General features: G+C 38.9%; 1 protein-coding gene across 2 annotated transcripts; it reads right to left on the reverse strand.

Annotated features, from left to right (window-relative positions):
• Window positions 1-200: 200 nt before the first annotated feature.
• Window positions 201-16,664, reverse strand: zgc:153993 (uncharacterized protein LOC767645 homolog). Of its 2 annotated transcripts, XM_020940618.2 has the most exons (7): window positions 16,293-16,664; window positions 16,061-16,197; window positions 14,840-14,888; window positions 9,008-9,169; window positions 8,482-8,614; window positions 4,484-4,588; window positions 201-2,854 (listed from the first exon to the last, which is right to left on the reverse strand). In XM_020940618.2, exons 2-7 carry the CDS (start codon window positions 16,131-16,133, stop codon window positions 2,756-2,758), a joined length of 621 nt encoding a protein of 206 aa, XP_020796277.1. In that variant the 5' UTR covers window positions 16,134-16,197; window positions 16,293-16,664; the 3' UTR covers window positions 201-2,755. The 2 variants fall into 2 exon arrangements, with proteins under 2 accessions (XP_020796277.1, XP_020796276.1); XM_020940617.2 differs by lacking the exon at window positions 16,293-16,664 and having other exon boundaries at window positions 16,061-16,282.
• Between the last annotated feature and the right edge of the window lie 307 nt (window positions 16,665-16,971).

Here is a 16,971-nt window from a genome sequence, read left to right on the forward strand (position 1 = left end):
AATAAGTCGTACTATGTAACTTTACTGGTGACGGGTTTTCTGCCTTCATGGAGATGCTATTGCTTTGCCAAAAATATTCCACAATATGACAACTGTCAACTGTTTCACACACAGCAACTCACAAAAATCTTTGAATTATTTACCTAATGGAGCTTATATGGTGTAACGATGGAAGTTTCAGAAATAATTTTCCTCAAACGCAGGAAAAAAATATACTTTATTACTTTTTGTTCAAGACATGAACTTCATTCAAAACAAAAAGTATTCACTTGTTTGACAGAGAACCTGACATAAATAGTGTGATTTGAATTCAAAGTGCACAGCTCATTCAGCACATAATTCTATAAAACAATCACAGCGTCCCTTTGAGAACAGCTGCAGTAGCTTTTACAGAGGCTACTGTGAACAGGACATCATTTCCTCTCACCTTAATCTGAATTCTCTTAAACCTATGTTCAAAAACTAAACAAACAGCAGTTACATTACAGTTTCACCAACATTAAAACCGTCAAACTTTAGCTGTCAGAAGAGTGACAACAAGGGGAACTGACTCCACAAGCCTGAAAGGGCAGAAAAGGAGCATCTGGAAGAAAAAAAGATATGCAAAAACAAAAACAATAAAATAAAATAATAATAATAATAATAATAATAATGAGAGTCTTGAATGTGTTGTTACATTTAATAAGCTGAACAGAAACATCCAGAGAGCTCAGGATGCTTTTGGAACAGACATCTTTAGTAAACAGGCTACTTGGAATGGGTTTAAATGAGGAATTTGCAGTAAGATGTAGTAAACAATCCAAGTTTGAAGTGTGCATGAAGCATCACAGCACTATACAGTAGTGATGGGCGGATCAACACCAACCTATGGAAAAGTATCCACTCTCATTGTTAACGCTACATGTCAATTTTTTGTTGTTGTTTTAGTTCAAAATGCTCTGTTCCACCTTATGATGTCATGAAGAGATAGTTTTCAAGTTAACAGCTCCTTTTACATTTACATCACAAGGTGGTGTTTTCAGTTTGAGAGAAGAACTCAGCCTAAATATGCAGAATGAAACAAAACAACTCCAGGTATATTTATGAGGAGGAAACTAGAAAATAGCATAACACAGGCCTTTAATTCATGGATCAGGTAAAGCAGGATAACTGTTTCAATGCATTTGAATAAAAGACTCAATGGTATCTGTGTCGAATTGTTATTGTGATACTTTCCATAATATCAGATCACCCATCACTAGAATACAGTATATACTGGCAATGCCATGGTGATGTTTAAACAGAAAAACCCTCATGAGACTGGATTACTGAAGCATCACAGGAGAGACTGTCACAGTGCTGTCAAGAGAAAGTTCCACAAAAAAAAAACAAAAACGTATATCTAGACAGAATTCACTGGAAAACCTGAGTATCTGTTTTATGGCTGTGGAGTAAAAAACATGAATTCATATAAAACCGTATGCTGCACTGCTCAAAAAAAGTAAAGGACACTAGAGAGAGGAAGGAGATGGATCAAATCTTGGATTATACTCACATTTCACTAGTGAGTATGTAGTCTATTTGCCTTTTTCGGGCCCCACCCACGTTTGCCTCTAAATGCTACTAAACCATGCTTTCCATCTTCCAGTTTAGCACAGTCACATTCATTTCAATGGAAAAGTTGAGAAAAGTTTAAAATATGACATTAAGTAGGTTGAATTGTGTAAAATGTTCAATGTTCATGTGATCAACAAGTCAAGTCACTGATTCTCTGGAGGTTTTTAAACAACATTATAGTCCGAATAGAACGCATTTGTAGTCAAGGATGGCAGCAATGCCAATGTATGGTGGAGCTAACTGAAATAAGGTGAGAATCTAAAGAATAAAAAAACTCAGCAAAAACAGTCGGTAAAAATAAGAACAGAAAATGACAGTGTAATCATTCAAGTATTACACTTCTATGGGGTATTAACACATCACATATTTACATCACCAGGTTACCTTTAATTGTTTTCAAAATGCTATATTTGCCAAAAACAATATATTAATATGAATAAGTTTAACTTTTTCCCAGTAATAAAACTACTGCAAATCACATGAGGTTTGTCAAGTTGCTGTATACAGTTTTGTATCATGTTTTATGTGTTTAACAGAATCTAAGAACTAACCGCAAAGAGGGATCGCTAAAATACTCAAACATGCATGGTTGACATCTAAAACCTCTTCAGGCATAACTTTGATGAGGGAACAATGTTATAACCTGGTAGAAAGATAAAGAATCAGTTTTGCACAATACCCCTTCTATAAATACCTTACACATGTCTTCACTTTTTAGAGGTTTATACAATCCATTCAGTCCTGGGGAGAATTTTTTAAAAAGTCACTGTTTCGTAGTCATTTCTGAGCCACCCTTAACATGAGCTAAACTTTACATATACAAGTAATGGTGTGTGAACAAAAGAAAGGCACAAAACTGAAGGATCAGATGGCACAGTTCACCAACTCCACAGTGCTAATGTTAAATGTTAAATATTGTGTGGAGATGGGGAATGAGGTCCAGAGATGGTCTACCTGAGCTCCTGCTGCTAAAAATCACATAAGTACTCTGGCTTCTTACCCGACCCAATCAACATTCTAGTATTTGAAGAGGCATCATACTGCAGTGAGTCATACAGTGTTTTTTAAATCTTTTGAGCAGTGGTTTGCAGTCTTTAAACATAATCCATGTTAGTCCAGGAAAGCAGGAGTGGCTGTTGTGCTTGGTGAGGTCCGGATGTCAGCGGGTTTTCCTGTAGTAAACCAAAGAGGCCACTAATGCTATGGATGCTACGATGGCTACTGTCCTCCACCGAGTGAAACGCCGGATAACCCCCTCCTACAACACACACACACACACACGTGAGTTCTACAAGAGCCAACATATTTAAAGGGCCAATATTACAATATTTCTGATCTATGATATAATGTTCTGTCCTTCTCACAAATATACTTGGGAGTTTTGTTTTGTTTCATTTTAACATGTTCAACATTCAAATCCTGCATATTTAGGCTGAGTTCTTTTCTCGAACTGTGGAACACGTTGTGATGTCATTAAGTGATTATACAGGAAATTTTCACTGTGTTAAAACTCTATACAAAGTCGCTAGAACTAGTCATTTCAACCCCAGGTTTGCAGAACTATGAAGTTACAGCAGGCGTGTCAAACATATGGCCTAGGGGCCAGATCCGGCCCTCCTTTAATCTGGCTCTCGGTAAAATATTGGTAATTTTCTGCAGTGCTAAGCACAGCAGCGTCTCCAGTGTCTCTGTACGTGGCCCCTCCCACCAGAGCAGCACAAATGAAGACTTGTCTCTTTCCAAACGCTCTTAAAGGACGATCGTTTTGACTGTTGACTGTGACACCCTCATCAACAAAATGTCCAACATGATAAAAGTGAAGCCGAGTGCAGGATTTTCCAAGAAAAATTTACTTATTCCTATTTACATACAAGTTCATGTTAAAACATTGTGCTGAAATTAAATTTTTCTTAAAGTTTCAGGTTGTTCATAATATTATAATATTTTGTAAAAGAAAGAGTTCATTGTTTAAAAAAGATTTCTGTAAAAAATTTGCATTTCTCTGCATACATATTTGAACTTATTGCTATTTTGGGGTTTATATGACATTATTTTTTTTCTGGCCCCTTTGGGATCAAAGTAGGTTGGATACAGCCCCTGGACCAAAATGAGTTTGACACCCCTGAGTTACAGCTACAGGTTTAGCCTCAATCTCAACTGTACGAAAAATAAAACACAAATAAGCAAAAAGCAAAAAATGTCATTTATTCTAAATTAACACAGTTTAATTGAGGTTGATAATAGCTGTTAGCCTTAAAACTACCACTAGATGACATCACACAGTGGAATAGAGCATTTTGAGCTTTAGAGATGTAGAGAATGTAGGATTATTCAGACATGCATGACTGAAACAAAACATAACACCAGGCATGTTTTCTGTCAGGCTGTTGTCAGGCTCCTGATGATCCTGGGTTTTTATTTTGCCCACTTGTCAGTAAATGAAAGTATGCTACCGATGACGTCACACTTCCCCACTCCACTTTCATATGCAGTCGATGCTTCCTACCTATCCGCTAGTACTCACATAGACTGCATAAAGTCACCGTCACCCACAGCGTTCAGCTCCAGTCAAATGAAGCTTATGAGGCTAGCTGTTGTAGGGGTGAATTTGGAGCCTAGTTACATTTTCAGAATAGAAATTTATTTATGGACAAAATAGTGAAATTAAAATACCAGATTCATGTAGAGCAGCTTTAAAGACCAAAATGAGGAGGCTCACGGCAGCATTACAAAGGGGTGGCAAATGTAAAATCAATCGGAGCGAGAGTCAATGTGAGCCCATGCTCACTTCCTATTTGGAGCGTGGCAGCTATCGAGTTAGCTCTTTCCATGTATATATACAGTCTATGGTACTCACCTAGCCTCCCTGTTAACCCCGAGTACTTACCCAGCCTCCCTGCTGGACTATCCATGAGTACAGCTGGTCTTTGATCACTTGAAGCACCCAGCTGATGACTAGTCTGATGTTCTCAATGTGATTTGTGGTTATTGCCTGGAAACGAAAGCAAATATTACAGCACACAGGATTTAAGAGGGGGTATTACACTTAAGGAATTCATTGCTAACAGATCATTATATTTAGATCACTATGTTACTTTTTATTGTTTGGAAAATGCAATATTCACATGTTTTAAAAAGTTTAATTAGTTTCAGTTTCATATATGGCATTCTTCTTGGTTACATAAGCTTGTGGGCTGAGCCTTAGACAAGACATTCACATTTCCAAACTTATTTTTGTGTAGTCACTGCACACTGAGTGGGCAACAGGCTCCTTAGGTATGAGGTATTTCACTCCATATAAGTTAAAGAATACTCAACCCTTCACAACAATGAAAAAAATACATACATCACAGTTAGAGCCCCAATTTAACTGCAGTACTGTGAGACACTCTGTCTCTTGTGTTAAAACACATGACTAATACATCTGAAAAATATCATATAAAAGATCATTATCAACATTTGAAAAAGTAAGAATGGCATTTCATTTATTCTGACCTTTTTTTTTTTTGCAAAATAAGAGGCACATGAAGGAGTTTACGTGAACCTCCCTTGTGGCTCAGAGGGAGGTTCTTCATAACATTACTTTAAACAATTCATCATTTATTCCTTTTGGGCTAACAGTTTGTGAAGTAAAAACCCAAGAGGCTTCATGTCTTTTTAAAACATGCTCCTGGTGGCTCTCCACTGGTAGGGCAGGCACCTGTGTGATCCCACAGAATCGAAGAGAAGACATGTCATGTGTCAGCTGATTCAAATGAACAGCAACCTGAGGTCTGGGTCTTACTGCACTTTTGTGCCCACTTCAGTGGGTTTGGACCATGGTACATGCACGTCTACTCATGCTGCACTGCTCCTTTCAATCAGCTCAAAGATGATGTGAGACACTGATGTAAAGTGAATATTGTAGATACACTGGGGCTCTAGTTATGAATGTATTTTTTCACTGTTGTGATTGGTTGATTGCCCTTAAGGGGGCAGTCCCTTAACTGTAAGGAGAGTGGAGGGGGCTGTCCCCACACCTGAAGAAGGTGAGAGGGACCCAAACTTTGTACCAGTAAAAGTGAACCACGATTGACAGTGTGTGGGAGTCTTTATAAAAATAGTTTAATTTTCACAGTTCCTTCAGTTTAGCATAATACCTCCTCTTTACATTTCAGTGATATGGGCATATTTGAGAGGAGAGGTCTTAAATTAGGACAGCTAAATCATGTGCTCTATGGCCTGCTTCAAGATTCTTCTGTATTATAAAACGATAGAGTGGCTTGTCAAGCAAAAATATAATGCATCTATTCTTCCTCCACATGCTTGACAGTGCAAATATGTTTTCAAATATGAAATATTTGTATTTAACTTCTAATACACCCTTTGATTTGTAAGGTGTATTTCACTTCTATGGGATAATAACTGCTAACATGTGATGTGATGCTAACATGTTTAGATCACCATGTTACCTTTTATTGTTTTGAAAATGCTATATTCACTGAAAACAACATAGTATTATGTTTAATAAGTTTTTAAGTTTTGCTTTTGATGCTGAGTCGCCCATCCATTTGCCCCCCACATTAAGTCATTCCCCCTTCAGAGCAATAGATAACAAAACACAATCAGTGTGAATTCTGCACATCGCATCAGTTTTGTCAAGCTGCTGTTTATCAGGTTTGTCAAGTTACAGTTGTATTATGCTTTTGTATATTTCTGTAGAATTGTCTTGTGGGAGAATGGGTGATGTAGGCATGTGGTACGGTCACCTCAGTTCACCCAATCAGTTAAATCCTACTTTTTCAAATTTTGATGAAACTGGTATATTGGTAAATCATAGCCAGAAAAAAAATCAAATTTTAGTTTGATTGGACCAACGGTTTCCAAGATATCACAATTTCATTTTTTTCATTTTTGCGTGGTCGACGAATTTCAAATTGCATTTACTCAGCAACTACTGGTCTGATATCAAAACCCAAGGAATCTCTGGAAAGGGGAAATCATAAGGAATCCAAATCTGGTATTTGACATTGTCGCATTTGAGTACTTTTGAGATGAATGACCTTTTGACCTATATTTGACCTTGAAATTGACAATAAAGGACACAGCCTACCTCAGTGACACCAATAGAAAAAAAAATAGCACTATATATCTACTACAACGTATAAAACATCTGGAGGGGCTTTCTTTTTTTATTTTCACACAAATTTACCTATAAGTTGACTTACCCCCATCTTAAGACATGACAAATATCCATTCAGTGTGTACAGCTGTACACTTATACACACAGTCCAAGTTGACATACTCTAAGAAAAAATTGTCAATCACACTTCACACATTTCACAAATGTCTTAGTTTCAGGAAATCAGAATATTCAGGCCAGTTCAAACAGTGGACATGGACTTGACATTAGGCGAAATCCTGAAGTTTCTTGTCAAAGATGATTTCAAGAAAGGAGTGTTTCTTGATTCATGTTGGGTTAGCCCTAACCTGATTCAGACATACACTGTGTGATAAACACAGTTCACTGAGTTTGTAGACATGCATCTGTGTCAGGGAGACAGGGACAAAACGATGGTACTGTAATGTTCACTTGACTGTCAGCTGTACACACTGAATGGATATTTGGCATGTCTTAAGGATGAGGGTAAGTCAAATTCTAGGTAAATGTGTGTAAAAATAAAAAGGAAAACCCCGCCAGATGTTTTATATGTTGTGGTAGGTAGATAGGGCTAAATTTTTTCTATTGGTGTCATTGAGGTCGGGCGTGTCCCTTATTGTCAATTTCAAGGTCAAACAAGTGCATTCAGAGACAGCAACCTGGTCCCCATGAGGCATCAGTGGGTCAGTTCATCACCACAGAAACAGTTTATGAGGAGCCCAGTCCATATTACATGATCGTTATATCCAAAATGTAATGTGTGTATCTGTACAGGCCCATGAACATTTGTGTGATATTAGTCACACATGAGAATGTCTGTTTACTAGGGTGGAACCAAAATGTCATTTTTCATGAGTTGTGTATGTGTTAGTTGTGTGACTGTAGATCACTGTGTTGTGTGTCACCAGAAAAACAGGAAATGGTAATTATTTTTTTTCCAATTAGAATTTTAATGGCATACACTGAATCCAGTGTACTCCGGTTATGTGTGTGCCAACTTGTGTGATGACTGGGTGAATATTTTAGCCTGCAGATGGTCCAGAAATTGCTGAAATTGCTGATCCTTTATAATGGCCTCGGATCTTCACCAAACTTTTTTGCGGCATCAGGCACGGGGGCTTGACCCACCTACCAAATTTGGTGACAATTGGACAGACACACTGACACAGGGTGAATACAAAACCGGGTCAACCCTTCGGGGACCAGGTAAATATAGGTCAAAAAGTAATTCATCTCAAAAGAAGTCAAATTCAAAAACAAATTATTAAGATTTTGGTTCCTTATGATTTCCCATTTCCAGAGATAACTTGGTTTTTGATATCAGACCAGTAGTTGACTAAATGCAATTTGAAGTTCGGCGACCATGCAAAAACAGTGAAAAAATTTTATTGTGACATCTCAATAATCGCTTCTCCAATCATGCTAAAATTTGAGATTTTGGCTTTCTTGGCTGTGACTTACTTCTTTGCAGTTGGACAATGTGAGGGTTCAAATTGCAATTTTTTTAGGGTGAATTGAGGTGGAATGACCCTGTACAGAATCTTAGAGTTAACTGTAAGGTTAGGGGCTGGGAGAGATTGCTAAAAAAGCATGCATGAATGACATCTAAAACCTCTGGCATGTTTTTGATGGAAGAACAATATTATGGGATAGAAAGCTCAAAAAATGATAATCTTCTGCATAATATCCCCTCTTTAAAGCAGAGAGCAGTGGTTTTGGGTGAGCAGGCAGAGTAGATGCAGTACCCTGTAGATGAGCTTGTAGGCCAAGTGAAACAGAGCCACGATTCGGCCCCAGTTGATGCCGTCAGCAAAGATGCTCTGGGCCACTGCCATGAAAATGTCCTGAGCACAGTTACCCTCCACTTGGTTGATCAGTCTACAGGAAATTACAGGAGAATTATTCTGATAAATGGAGCTACACAGAATATGTATTGTCAAGATCATACAAAATATGTTAATGTAATTAATAACAAGTGTTTCTAAAAAAAATATCATGAAAAAGATCTGTATTTTTTGTCACTCATTTCAGAAAGCCTATATATATTTAGAGAGAGAGAGAGAAAGAGAGAGCGAGAGAGAGAGAGAACATTCTGAACTTTTTATTTCCATGGAGTCATGCAGGTGACACCTCTTAAAGTTACATACTGTTCCTTAGTTGTCATCTTTTTGACAGTGTAGCTTGGCAAGTCACTAAAGGACTGGACATTTTTGCTTTCCTGTTCATCTTCTTTGCTCCTAAATATCCACTCTGCTAACCACTCAGGCTCACCGCTGAAGCTCGGCGTTGCGGTTGATCTCGTCGGCGATCCGAATGAGTTGCTCCACCACTTGTTTCACGTTGTGCTCCTCCTGCTCATGAGGCCTCCCCCCCAGGTCCTCCGAGGAGATGTGACGTTCAAGGTCCCCAGTGTTTATCCGCTCCAACACATACCTGCACACAACACACACACAAACAGTTCAAGCACTCTCTAAAATATGGAAAATATACAGCAGGGTTGATTTGGAAAAATATCTCATTGCAAATTTTCTGAAAAACATTGTGATTTTTGATTTTTTATGGTTTACTACTACTACTACTACTACTACTACTACTACTACTACTACTACTATTATTATACTAATAATTGTTCAAAGATTTTAAACATTTTAAAGATTGAGTATTAAACTTACATTAAGTATTAAAGGTATTGGAGAGGATTTCTAAGTACTAACCAATGATTGTCTGTTTCAGGTGGATCATTCCACTATTGGAATTGTCAAGTGTTCCTTTTGTGGCTTAAATGTCTACTTCAGCTATGTAGACTGTGAAGCAGGTGTTATTTTGCTGCTGAAACTTTTCCCTTTTTTTTTGTTAATTGTAGGGATAAGCTCAATGTTGAGAACAATGACAACTGTGGAAATAACAGTCCCTATGCCAGTCTGGGAAGAGGAAGAGGAGGGGGAACCTAGTTATGTATGTTAATGAGTTTTTCAGATTGGTGTTTAAGCCTCCTATTTTTTTCATGTGCCCAAAAAAACCTTACTTTTACACTTTTTTTTTTTTTTCCCCCAATGTGCAGTTGTGCATATGTGCCTAGTTGTGTTAGGTGCACTAAAAAAAGATTTGAGCTCATGAGAAATGGGACAGGCCCTTATTTTGCCAAAATAGATTTTTTGATTATCATTATTTTATTATTATGCATTTTATTTGTTATTATCTTATACATGTTTTTGTAATTAATTTATTTATTCATGTAGTTTACTGGGTTTATTAATATTCCTCAGCCCCATTAGCTCCCCAAGAGCAACAAACAAACCCCCATGGAACTAGATGATTTATGTATGTGGGCTAATGTCATTTCTAGGGAGAAGGGAGAGGAAAAAAAGAAAAGAAAAGAAAAAAAAAATGATGGGAGGATTTTTTGTTTTGGTAGTTTGTAAAAATAACATTAGTAGAGTCCAGACAGAGAAGGGTTCCATCAGTGATTGATTATTGATATTTTGGAGAGATTCCGTTGAGATATGATCCATGAGTAGATTTTTCAGTGTTTAATTTTTATACCTTTCCTGGTTTTCCAATTCAAGTATTTTGTTGTTGGGACCAGGTATGTTGAGTTGAGAAATGTCGCCGAGTAAGCATAAGAGGCATAATGGGATGTGACTGACCATGAATCTGGACAGAGATGTTAGAACCTTTTCCCAGAACAGTTGTGTGGATGCGCAGTGCCAGAATGCCCTGTGGCACTGCGCATCCACACCTGTGACCAGTGTAGTGGGTTCTGTGTAGGATCTTGTACTGAATTAGTTGGAGGTTTGTGTTGTTGGTCTTGGAATAGCTATTCTGGGTAACCTGAGTCCAGAAGATGGCATTGGGAGTGATTGAAAATGCATTGCTGGTGGTACATTACATGCTGCCCCAGTTCAGTCAATGTGTGTTTGTGTTCTACACATATTGCTTATGACAATATAAATCAGCATATATACATTATTTTCCTCATCATCATTTCTTTTGAAAGGTATGCCAGAATATTGTTGTAGGTTGCACATAAGAAGCTCAACGCAGCTCTACAAAGTATTATTCTGTGTTCACATTTGTCCTCTGCTGACGACACTGATGAGGGCTGAGCCTGTGCGCCGCCTACCTCAGACCCAACACTACAGAAACTACAATGGCTAAAGTTCAGTAAGGTTTGGTGCACTGGCTTTAATGTAACCCAAAATGTACATTCATTTACTCTATTTCAACCATACACATTAGTCCATCCAAATGTACCTTCTAGAATTTCAGTTATTTGGAGGATGTCCAAATGCTAATAAAAATACATGTGTGTGAAAGCTTGTATTGTTTTACATTGCAAACCTGCGCTTAACAAAGTTTATCATGGAAAACATTAATTTTATAGCAACTGCAAAATAGTTTGTCAATAAATAGCAATAGGTTCTTAGAAACATGAGGTTAAGAGGGATTATTATTATTAAGACATTATTCAAGTTTGATTTGATCCAGTAAAAGGTGTTTTTTTGTTTTTTTTCAGCTGAGTGTTTGTGGATGAGTAGGTCCTGCTGTAGGAGAACCAGGAGTGTGATGCAGGAGGCCTGTACAAACAAGATCATAGTTAGACCTTGCTTTACCTTTAACATGTACAATGTTCATCAGAACCATCTAATCCACTAATCAATATAGTCATTTGTATAATGTGCAAATATAATTGTAACAATGTGCTAAAAGCCAATGTAGGCAGTGCCCTTCTGTTCTGAGGTGGGGTATATTACAATTATAATAACGTGACAAAATCAATACCCATAAACTGTGCATTTCCAAACAATAATGACAACACATACAACATATTCACTGTTTAGCATTTTCTGCTAAGTTAAATAATGGAGTAAAACAAAAGTGTAGTAATGGGCCGCTGTAGTTCACAATGTAAACATACACACGCGTCACGGAGTCAGTCAGAGCTTATCTGTCCCCGGGACCGGGGCTTTCCCAGTGTTAGACCCTCGCTGGGCTCTGGCTCTAACCACAAGACTGCTGCAGCTTGTGAACCATCCGCACATGGATACTAGCACTCCAGTCTCAGCACCCACAAGGCTCCTCTCCAAATCACTAATCACTTTCCAAACAACTAAAGCAGAAAATAAACATCTGAATTAGAAAATAGCATAATCAAAGAACAGAAGCTAAACAGCTAAACAGTACATTTACTAGCTCATATCATTCACCTGTAATAGTCAATGCAGCGCCATCGGTCCCTCTGACCACCACCATCACTCACGCACCCACCACTTTCAAACTAGGCAATGTGGGTGAAGTGTCTTGCCTAAGGACACAACAACACAACAATTCTTTGCGACTGGCGCCTCCTGTGGCACCTGATTTTCCCAGTGGTCTCCATCCAAGTACTGACCAGGCCCAGTCCTGCTTAGCTTCTGAGATCTGACAAGATCAGGCTTTGACAAGCCGGTATGGCCAGTGCCTATAACTGCCAACATAACACAGATCACCATGTTGCCTTTATTTACTGTAACTACCCTCTCCTTTTGCTCTCTGCACTAAGTCACTACACCTTCAGTGCACTATTACAACACAGAGTACATCCTGCAAATGAAACTACTACACATGACCTCAGGTTTGTGAAGTTGTAGTGTATCATTTTCTATCCTGCTTTATTATTGCTTATTATGCTTATTGAGGAAAACGACTGAGCATGGACTTGTGGGCTGAGCTTTGAACTGAATCTTACAGCTAACCATAAGGAGAGTTCAACTAGGGCTCGGGAGAGAATTGCAAATCTCCAAAAAGTCAAATTTGACAAAATAAGGACCTATCCCACACATCATGCACCCAAATATATATATATTTTTAAATGCACCACCTGTCTTTAATGCACCTCACTATTTTGAATGCACCTCACAAAGCTAGGCATACATGTACAACTGCACATTGAAAAAAAAAAAAATCTTACAATGTCATTTAAGGTAAGTTTGTATTTTGTTTTTTTTGGGCACATGAAAAAATGGGAAGCCTAAACACCAATCTGAAAAACTCATTAACATAGATAACTAGGTTCCCCCACCTCTTCCTCTTCCCACTTGTAACTACACAGAGTGGCATATGGACTGTTATTTCCACAGTTGTCATTGTTCTCAACGGCTGATCCCTCTAATACACTGTTAAGAATCTCTACATAACTATACACATTTAGTCAGTTATATTTACTGATGCTGAAGCCTCACACTCTTACTCATACATACACACTCTTACACACACACACGCATATGCACACACTTTACACCTTGACTGCTGTAGCAGTGGATGCATTTGTATTGTATTGTCCTGTCTTATGTCTGTGTGCATGTTGTATGTTGCAAATGAAATGAAATGAAAACTCCAAAAAGTACATTTTGCATATTATCCCCTCTTTAGACACAACTAGAAGAACTGAAAAAAAAAAAAAAAAAAAAAACTGAAATGTGAACTAATACAAATTTCAGATAAAACAAAAGCATAATCAAACTACTTCATAATAAACTTTTGAAATATTAAGCAGGGATGGGCATTCAATGAAAGTTAATTAATCGATCGTCGGGAGAATTAACGATCGATTATCGATTAATCATTCATGTTTTTATATTAAAATGATCATTATTATTATTACTACTAATCTGCATAAATAACTTCAACTTTACGACATATAAACATAATCACTCTAGAGCCACATCAGCCTGTTTGACATTAGAATGTGTTTAATGCAGATTTGCGCAAGTCTAACAGAAACAAAACTTAAAACCTCATGGCTAATTTGCATAAACTAAGTGAAGAAAAAAACAGCTCTTGTGCGCTGATGTGGTTCAACTTCTGTCGGACTAAAGGACACGACTCAGTGGAATATAGGACAGGGTGACCATGTCTGCATTTGTCAAACCCGGGACACCGTACGGGTGGTGGGAGTTGGGGCCTTGTCATCGACATTGAGCAACTCCCCTGGCAAAGCTTTTTCGTGTTTTTCGGTGTCCCGGTGCTTTGGGATCCCTGGCACCCCCACTGGACACCGAAACATCTGTGCCTGCTTTGTACACTGTGCACATGGCCTCCCATTTGTTTCGACCGGGACAAAAAGCGGGGAATTTCTGGTACAAGTCATGGTTAAATGCGCATTTGTTCTTCAGCGTGCTGCAGGCTGACTGACTGTCTGTGTCTGCTCGCTCCTTCTGAGCGCACAGAGAGCTACGAAAGACACTCAGTTTAATGACCCAATGAAAGGAAATGAAAACCTGAACATTTGCATCACTTTATAAAAAAAAACAAAAACTGGACGGCCAGGACAGGACGTGGAAAATGGACAACCTACATTCAGTTTGTCGATAAAAACTTTACATAATCGACAAATTTCTTAATGATCAATTATCAATTAAATGACTAATCAGGCCCATCCCTAATATTAAATCAAATCAGACTGAGAAGAGCACACAGAGATGATCTATGTAGGCTAATGAAAGAAGACACAGAGGTAGAATAGAAGACACAGAGGTAGGATAGAAGACACAGAGGTAGGATAGAAAACACAGAGGTAGGATAGAAGACACAGAGGTAGGATAGAGGACACAGAGGTAGGATAGAGGACACAGAGGTAGGATAGAAAACACAGAGGTAGGATAGAGGACACGGAGGTAGAATAGAAGACACAGAGGTAGAATAGAAGACACAGAGGTAGAATAGAAGACACAGAGGTAGAAGACACAGAGGTAGAATAGAGGACACAGAGGTAGAATAGAAGACACAGAGGTAGGATAGAGGACACAGAGGCAGAATAGAAGACACAGAGGTAGAATAGAAGACACAGAGGTAGGATAGAAGACACAGAGGTAGGATAGAAGACACAGAGGCAGAATAGGACAGAGGTAGAATAGAAGACACAGAGGTAGGATAGAAGACACAGAGGCAGAATAGAAGACACAGAGGTAGAATAGAAGACACAGAGGCAGGATAGAAGACACAGAGGTAGAATAGAAGACACAGAGGTAGGATAGAAGACACAGAGGTAGGATAGAGGACACAGAGGTAGGGCAGGGTAGGACAGGAGGGCAAAGAATCTAGGAGAAGCTAGTGAAAACATACCCTCTGAGAACCACTGCTCCCTGCTCCAAAATGGGGTCATCCACAACATCTGGAAAGATCAAGATGAGACATGAGAAACTCTCATGAAGAGGTTAGGGTTGTCTAAAGTATCAAAGTTTAAATTAAATTGGTATCAAGACTAGACACTTGAACAGGTACTGATAGTAAAAAAAAGTCACATTCTAAGGACAGACATGAACCTTTCCTGAATCACTTTAGAATGATGTTGATCTGTATCAGAACAAGTAGAAGAGCTCATAAAATATACACACATGGACACTATGAACCTACTGCACTGAGGATCACACACATATAAGGCACATGGGAACAGAAAGGTAAGTATTATGATTCAACATTGAAAATTGCAGTTCATTTATTTATTTATTTTGGATTTGTTTGTTTTATTATCATTGTGGTACAGGAATTGGTATCAAACATATTCCTTAGTATCACAATCAGGTTTGAAATCATGACATTACTACGACATAAGAAATACAACAACAAACTCCACAACCTCTTTCAAACAATCATTAATTATAAGAACTGAGCTTGCAAGACCTCACTGTTATTTACCAGCAGCCTTAGTCCAGCAGAGACAGCAGCTGTGGTGACACATATCACATATTTGAAGTTATAGGCCAATAGAATGGTATAATGATATTTAAACAGCAAAATCATAAGCAGATTTTGTATTTGAAGTTTTTTTTGTGTGTTTTGTTTGCATGTAAACTTAGGCACTGTGGCTCATTCATGTATTCCTTTTATCAGTGAACATGTACAGTCTAATGATCTCAGCCTTAGTGCTAACAGCCTGTTGATGAGTAGCTGGAGCCACATTATTAGTGAGGCCTATCTATAATCACATGGTACTGCATTTATGGTTGTTACACGGTCATTAAACCACAGGTCCGTGCACAGTTCTGTGGGGTGAGTCTTACGCTCTTTGGTCACTGGAGCTGACCATTCGAGTTTACAGAGAGTCTCACCTGGAGACGGCTGCAGTAGTCAACTCTATACTTCTATATTCTAAGTAGAATCAGCCACTGGAAATAACATCGTGTTCTTTTTTGACAGCCAGCGCAACGTCAAGTTGCGAACCGTGCGTGCCAGCAAAACCTTCTGCATTGGGATTAATTAGATCACACTTTGTTGCCTTTGTCTGTTGTTGCCCTTTCTAAAAGCCGTTCTTGGCTGCAGTATGGGCCGACATGGCTCACATACCTTCCCCACCCTCGGCTCCTTGAGGCTCCGCGTCTGTCCGTCTCCCGTCTTCTTCTTTACGCTCGTCTGCCATGGGCCTGGAGGCACTCGTCAAATGTTACAGTCTTACAAACCTTTGGGGGTCATTGAGAGGAAGCCTGTGTTAAAGAGATTAGCCCGAAAGCGAAAACGGACTGTTATAAAAAGTTTTACTGGAGATATCGGAAGTAACGCGGAAGAAGGCGGCGCTCACCGGTGTGCCCGCCCGCTCCCTCTCCTCTGCAGTGCGCCCTGGGCCCTTGGCGCGAAAATGTGCGCAGAAATCGCCAAACACTGGTCATCGTCCTAATCCCAACTCTTCAACTCTCCTGGATTCCTCAGCGCTAATGTCCGCCCACTAAGAAAAACGAACCAATAAGAGACACCCGGCCTTGTGTGCGCATGGCTGTACGGCCCCCGCTCCTGTTTAGAAGACGATTAAACAATCTAACAGGCCTATAGCTTCTTAGGTCTTGTGTCACTAATAGAAAATCTGATAATAAATTGTATGCATATGTAACGGGTGTGTGTCTGATCATTAACAGTCTAATGTCTTGGTGCACATCCGTTAACCCTTAGTTATATCTGCGTTGTGTTCCTGTGTACTGCGCTGGCTGAAGGAAGGACCATGAGACACTGGTGACCACTGGATACTGGATACCACATTTACTGGTGGTTCTGCACAAATGAAAGAAAAATACAAGTCCTTGTCACATGTTTCTCCATGCACGCAGCTCATCAGTCCCCTCCTCAGTAGCACTGTACAGACTGCGCATGCATTTGACATGTTTCTAAACATTTTAACAATAGACATGAGACCGCTCCTACATGGTCCAACTTGTACATGTGGATTTGTAGATGATCAGTAATTATGTTTACAATGAACTTTTATA

The sequence above is a fragment of the Boleophthalmus pectinirostris genome, unplaced genomic scaffold (genome assembly GCF_026225935.1).
Source record: "Boleophthalmus pectinirostris isolate CB_2022bp ecotype Guang Dong unplaced genomic scaffold, ASM2622593v1 HiC_scaffold_19, whole genome shotgun sequence".
In the NCBI taxonomy this organism is placed as follows: Eukaryota; Metazoa; Chordata; class Actinopteri; order Gobiiformes; family Gobiidae; genus Boleophthalmus; species Boleophthalmus pectinirostris.

Excerpts from the sequence above, each read along its gene's own strand:
- zgc:153993 (XM_020940618.2), bottom strand. The coding sequence starts at position 16,133 with ATGGCAGACGAGCGTAAAGAAGAAGACGGGAGACGGACAGACGCGGAG. Across the intron at positions 9,170-14,839 it reads GGAGCAGTGGTTCTCAGAGG|GTATGTGTTGGAGCGGATAA; the intron begins GTATGTTTTCAC and ends TGTTGTGTGCAG. Across the intron at positions 8,615-9,007 it reads CGCAACGCCGAGCTTCAGCG|ACTGATCAACCAAGTGGAGG; the intron begins GTGAGCCTGAGT and ends AATTTCCTGTAG.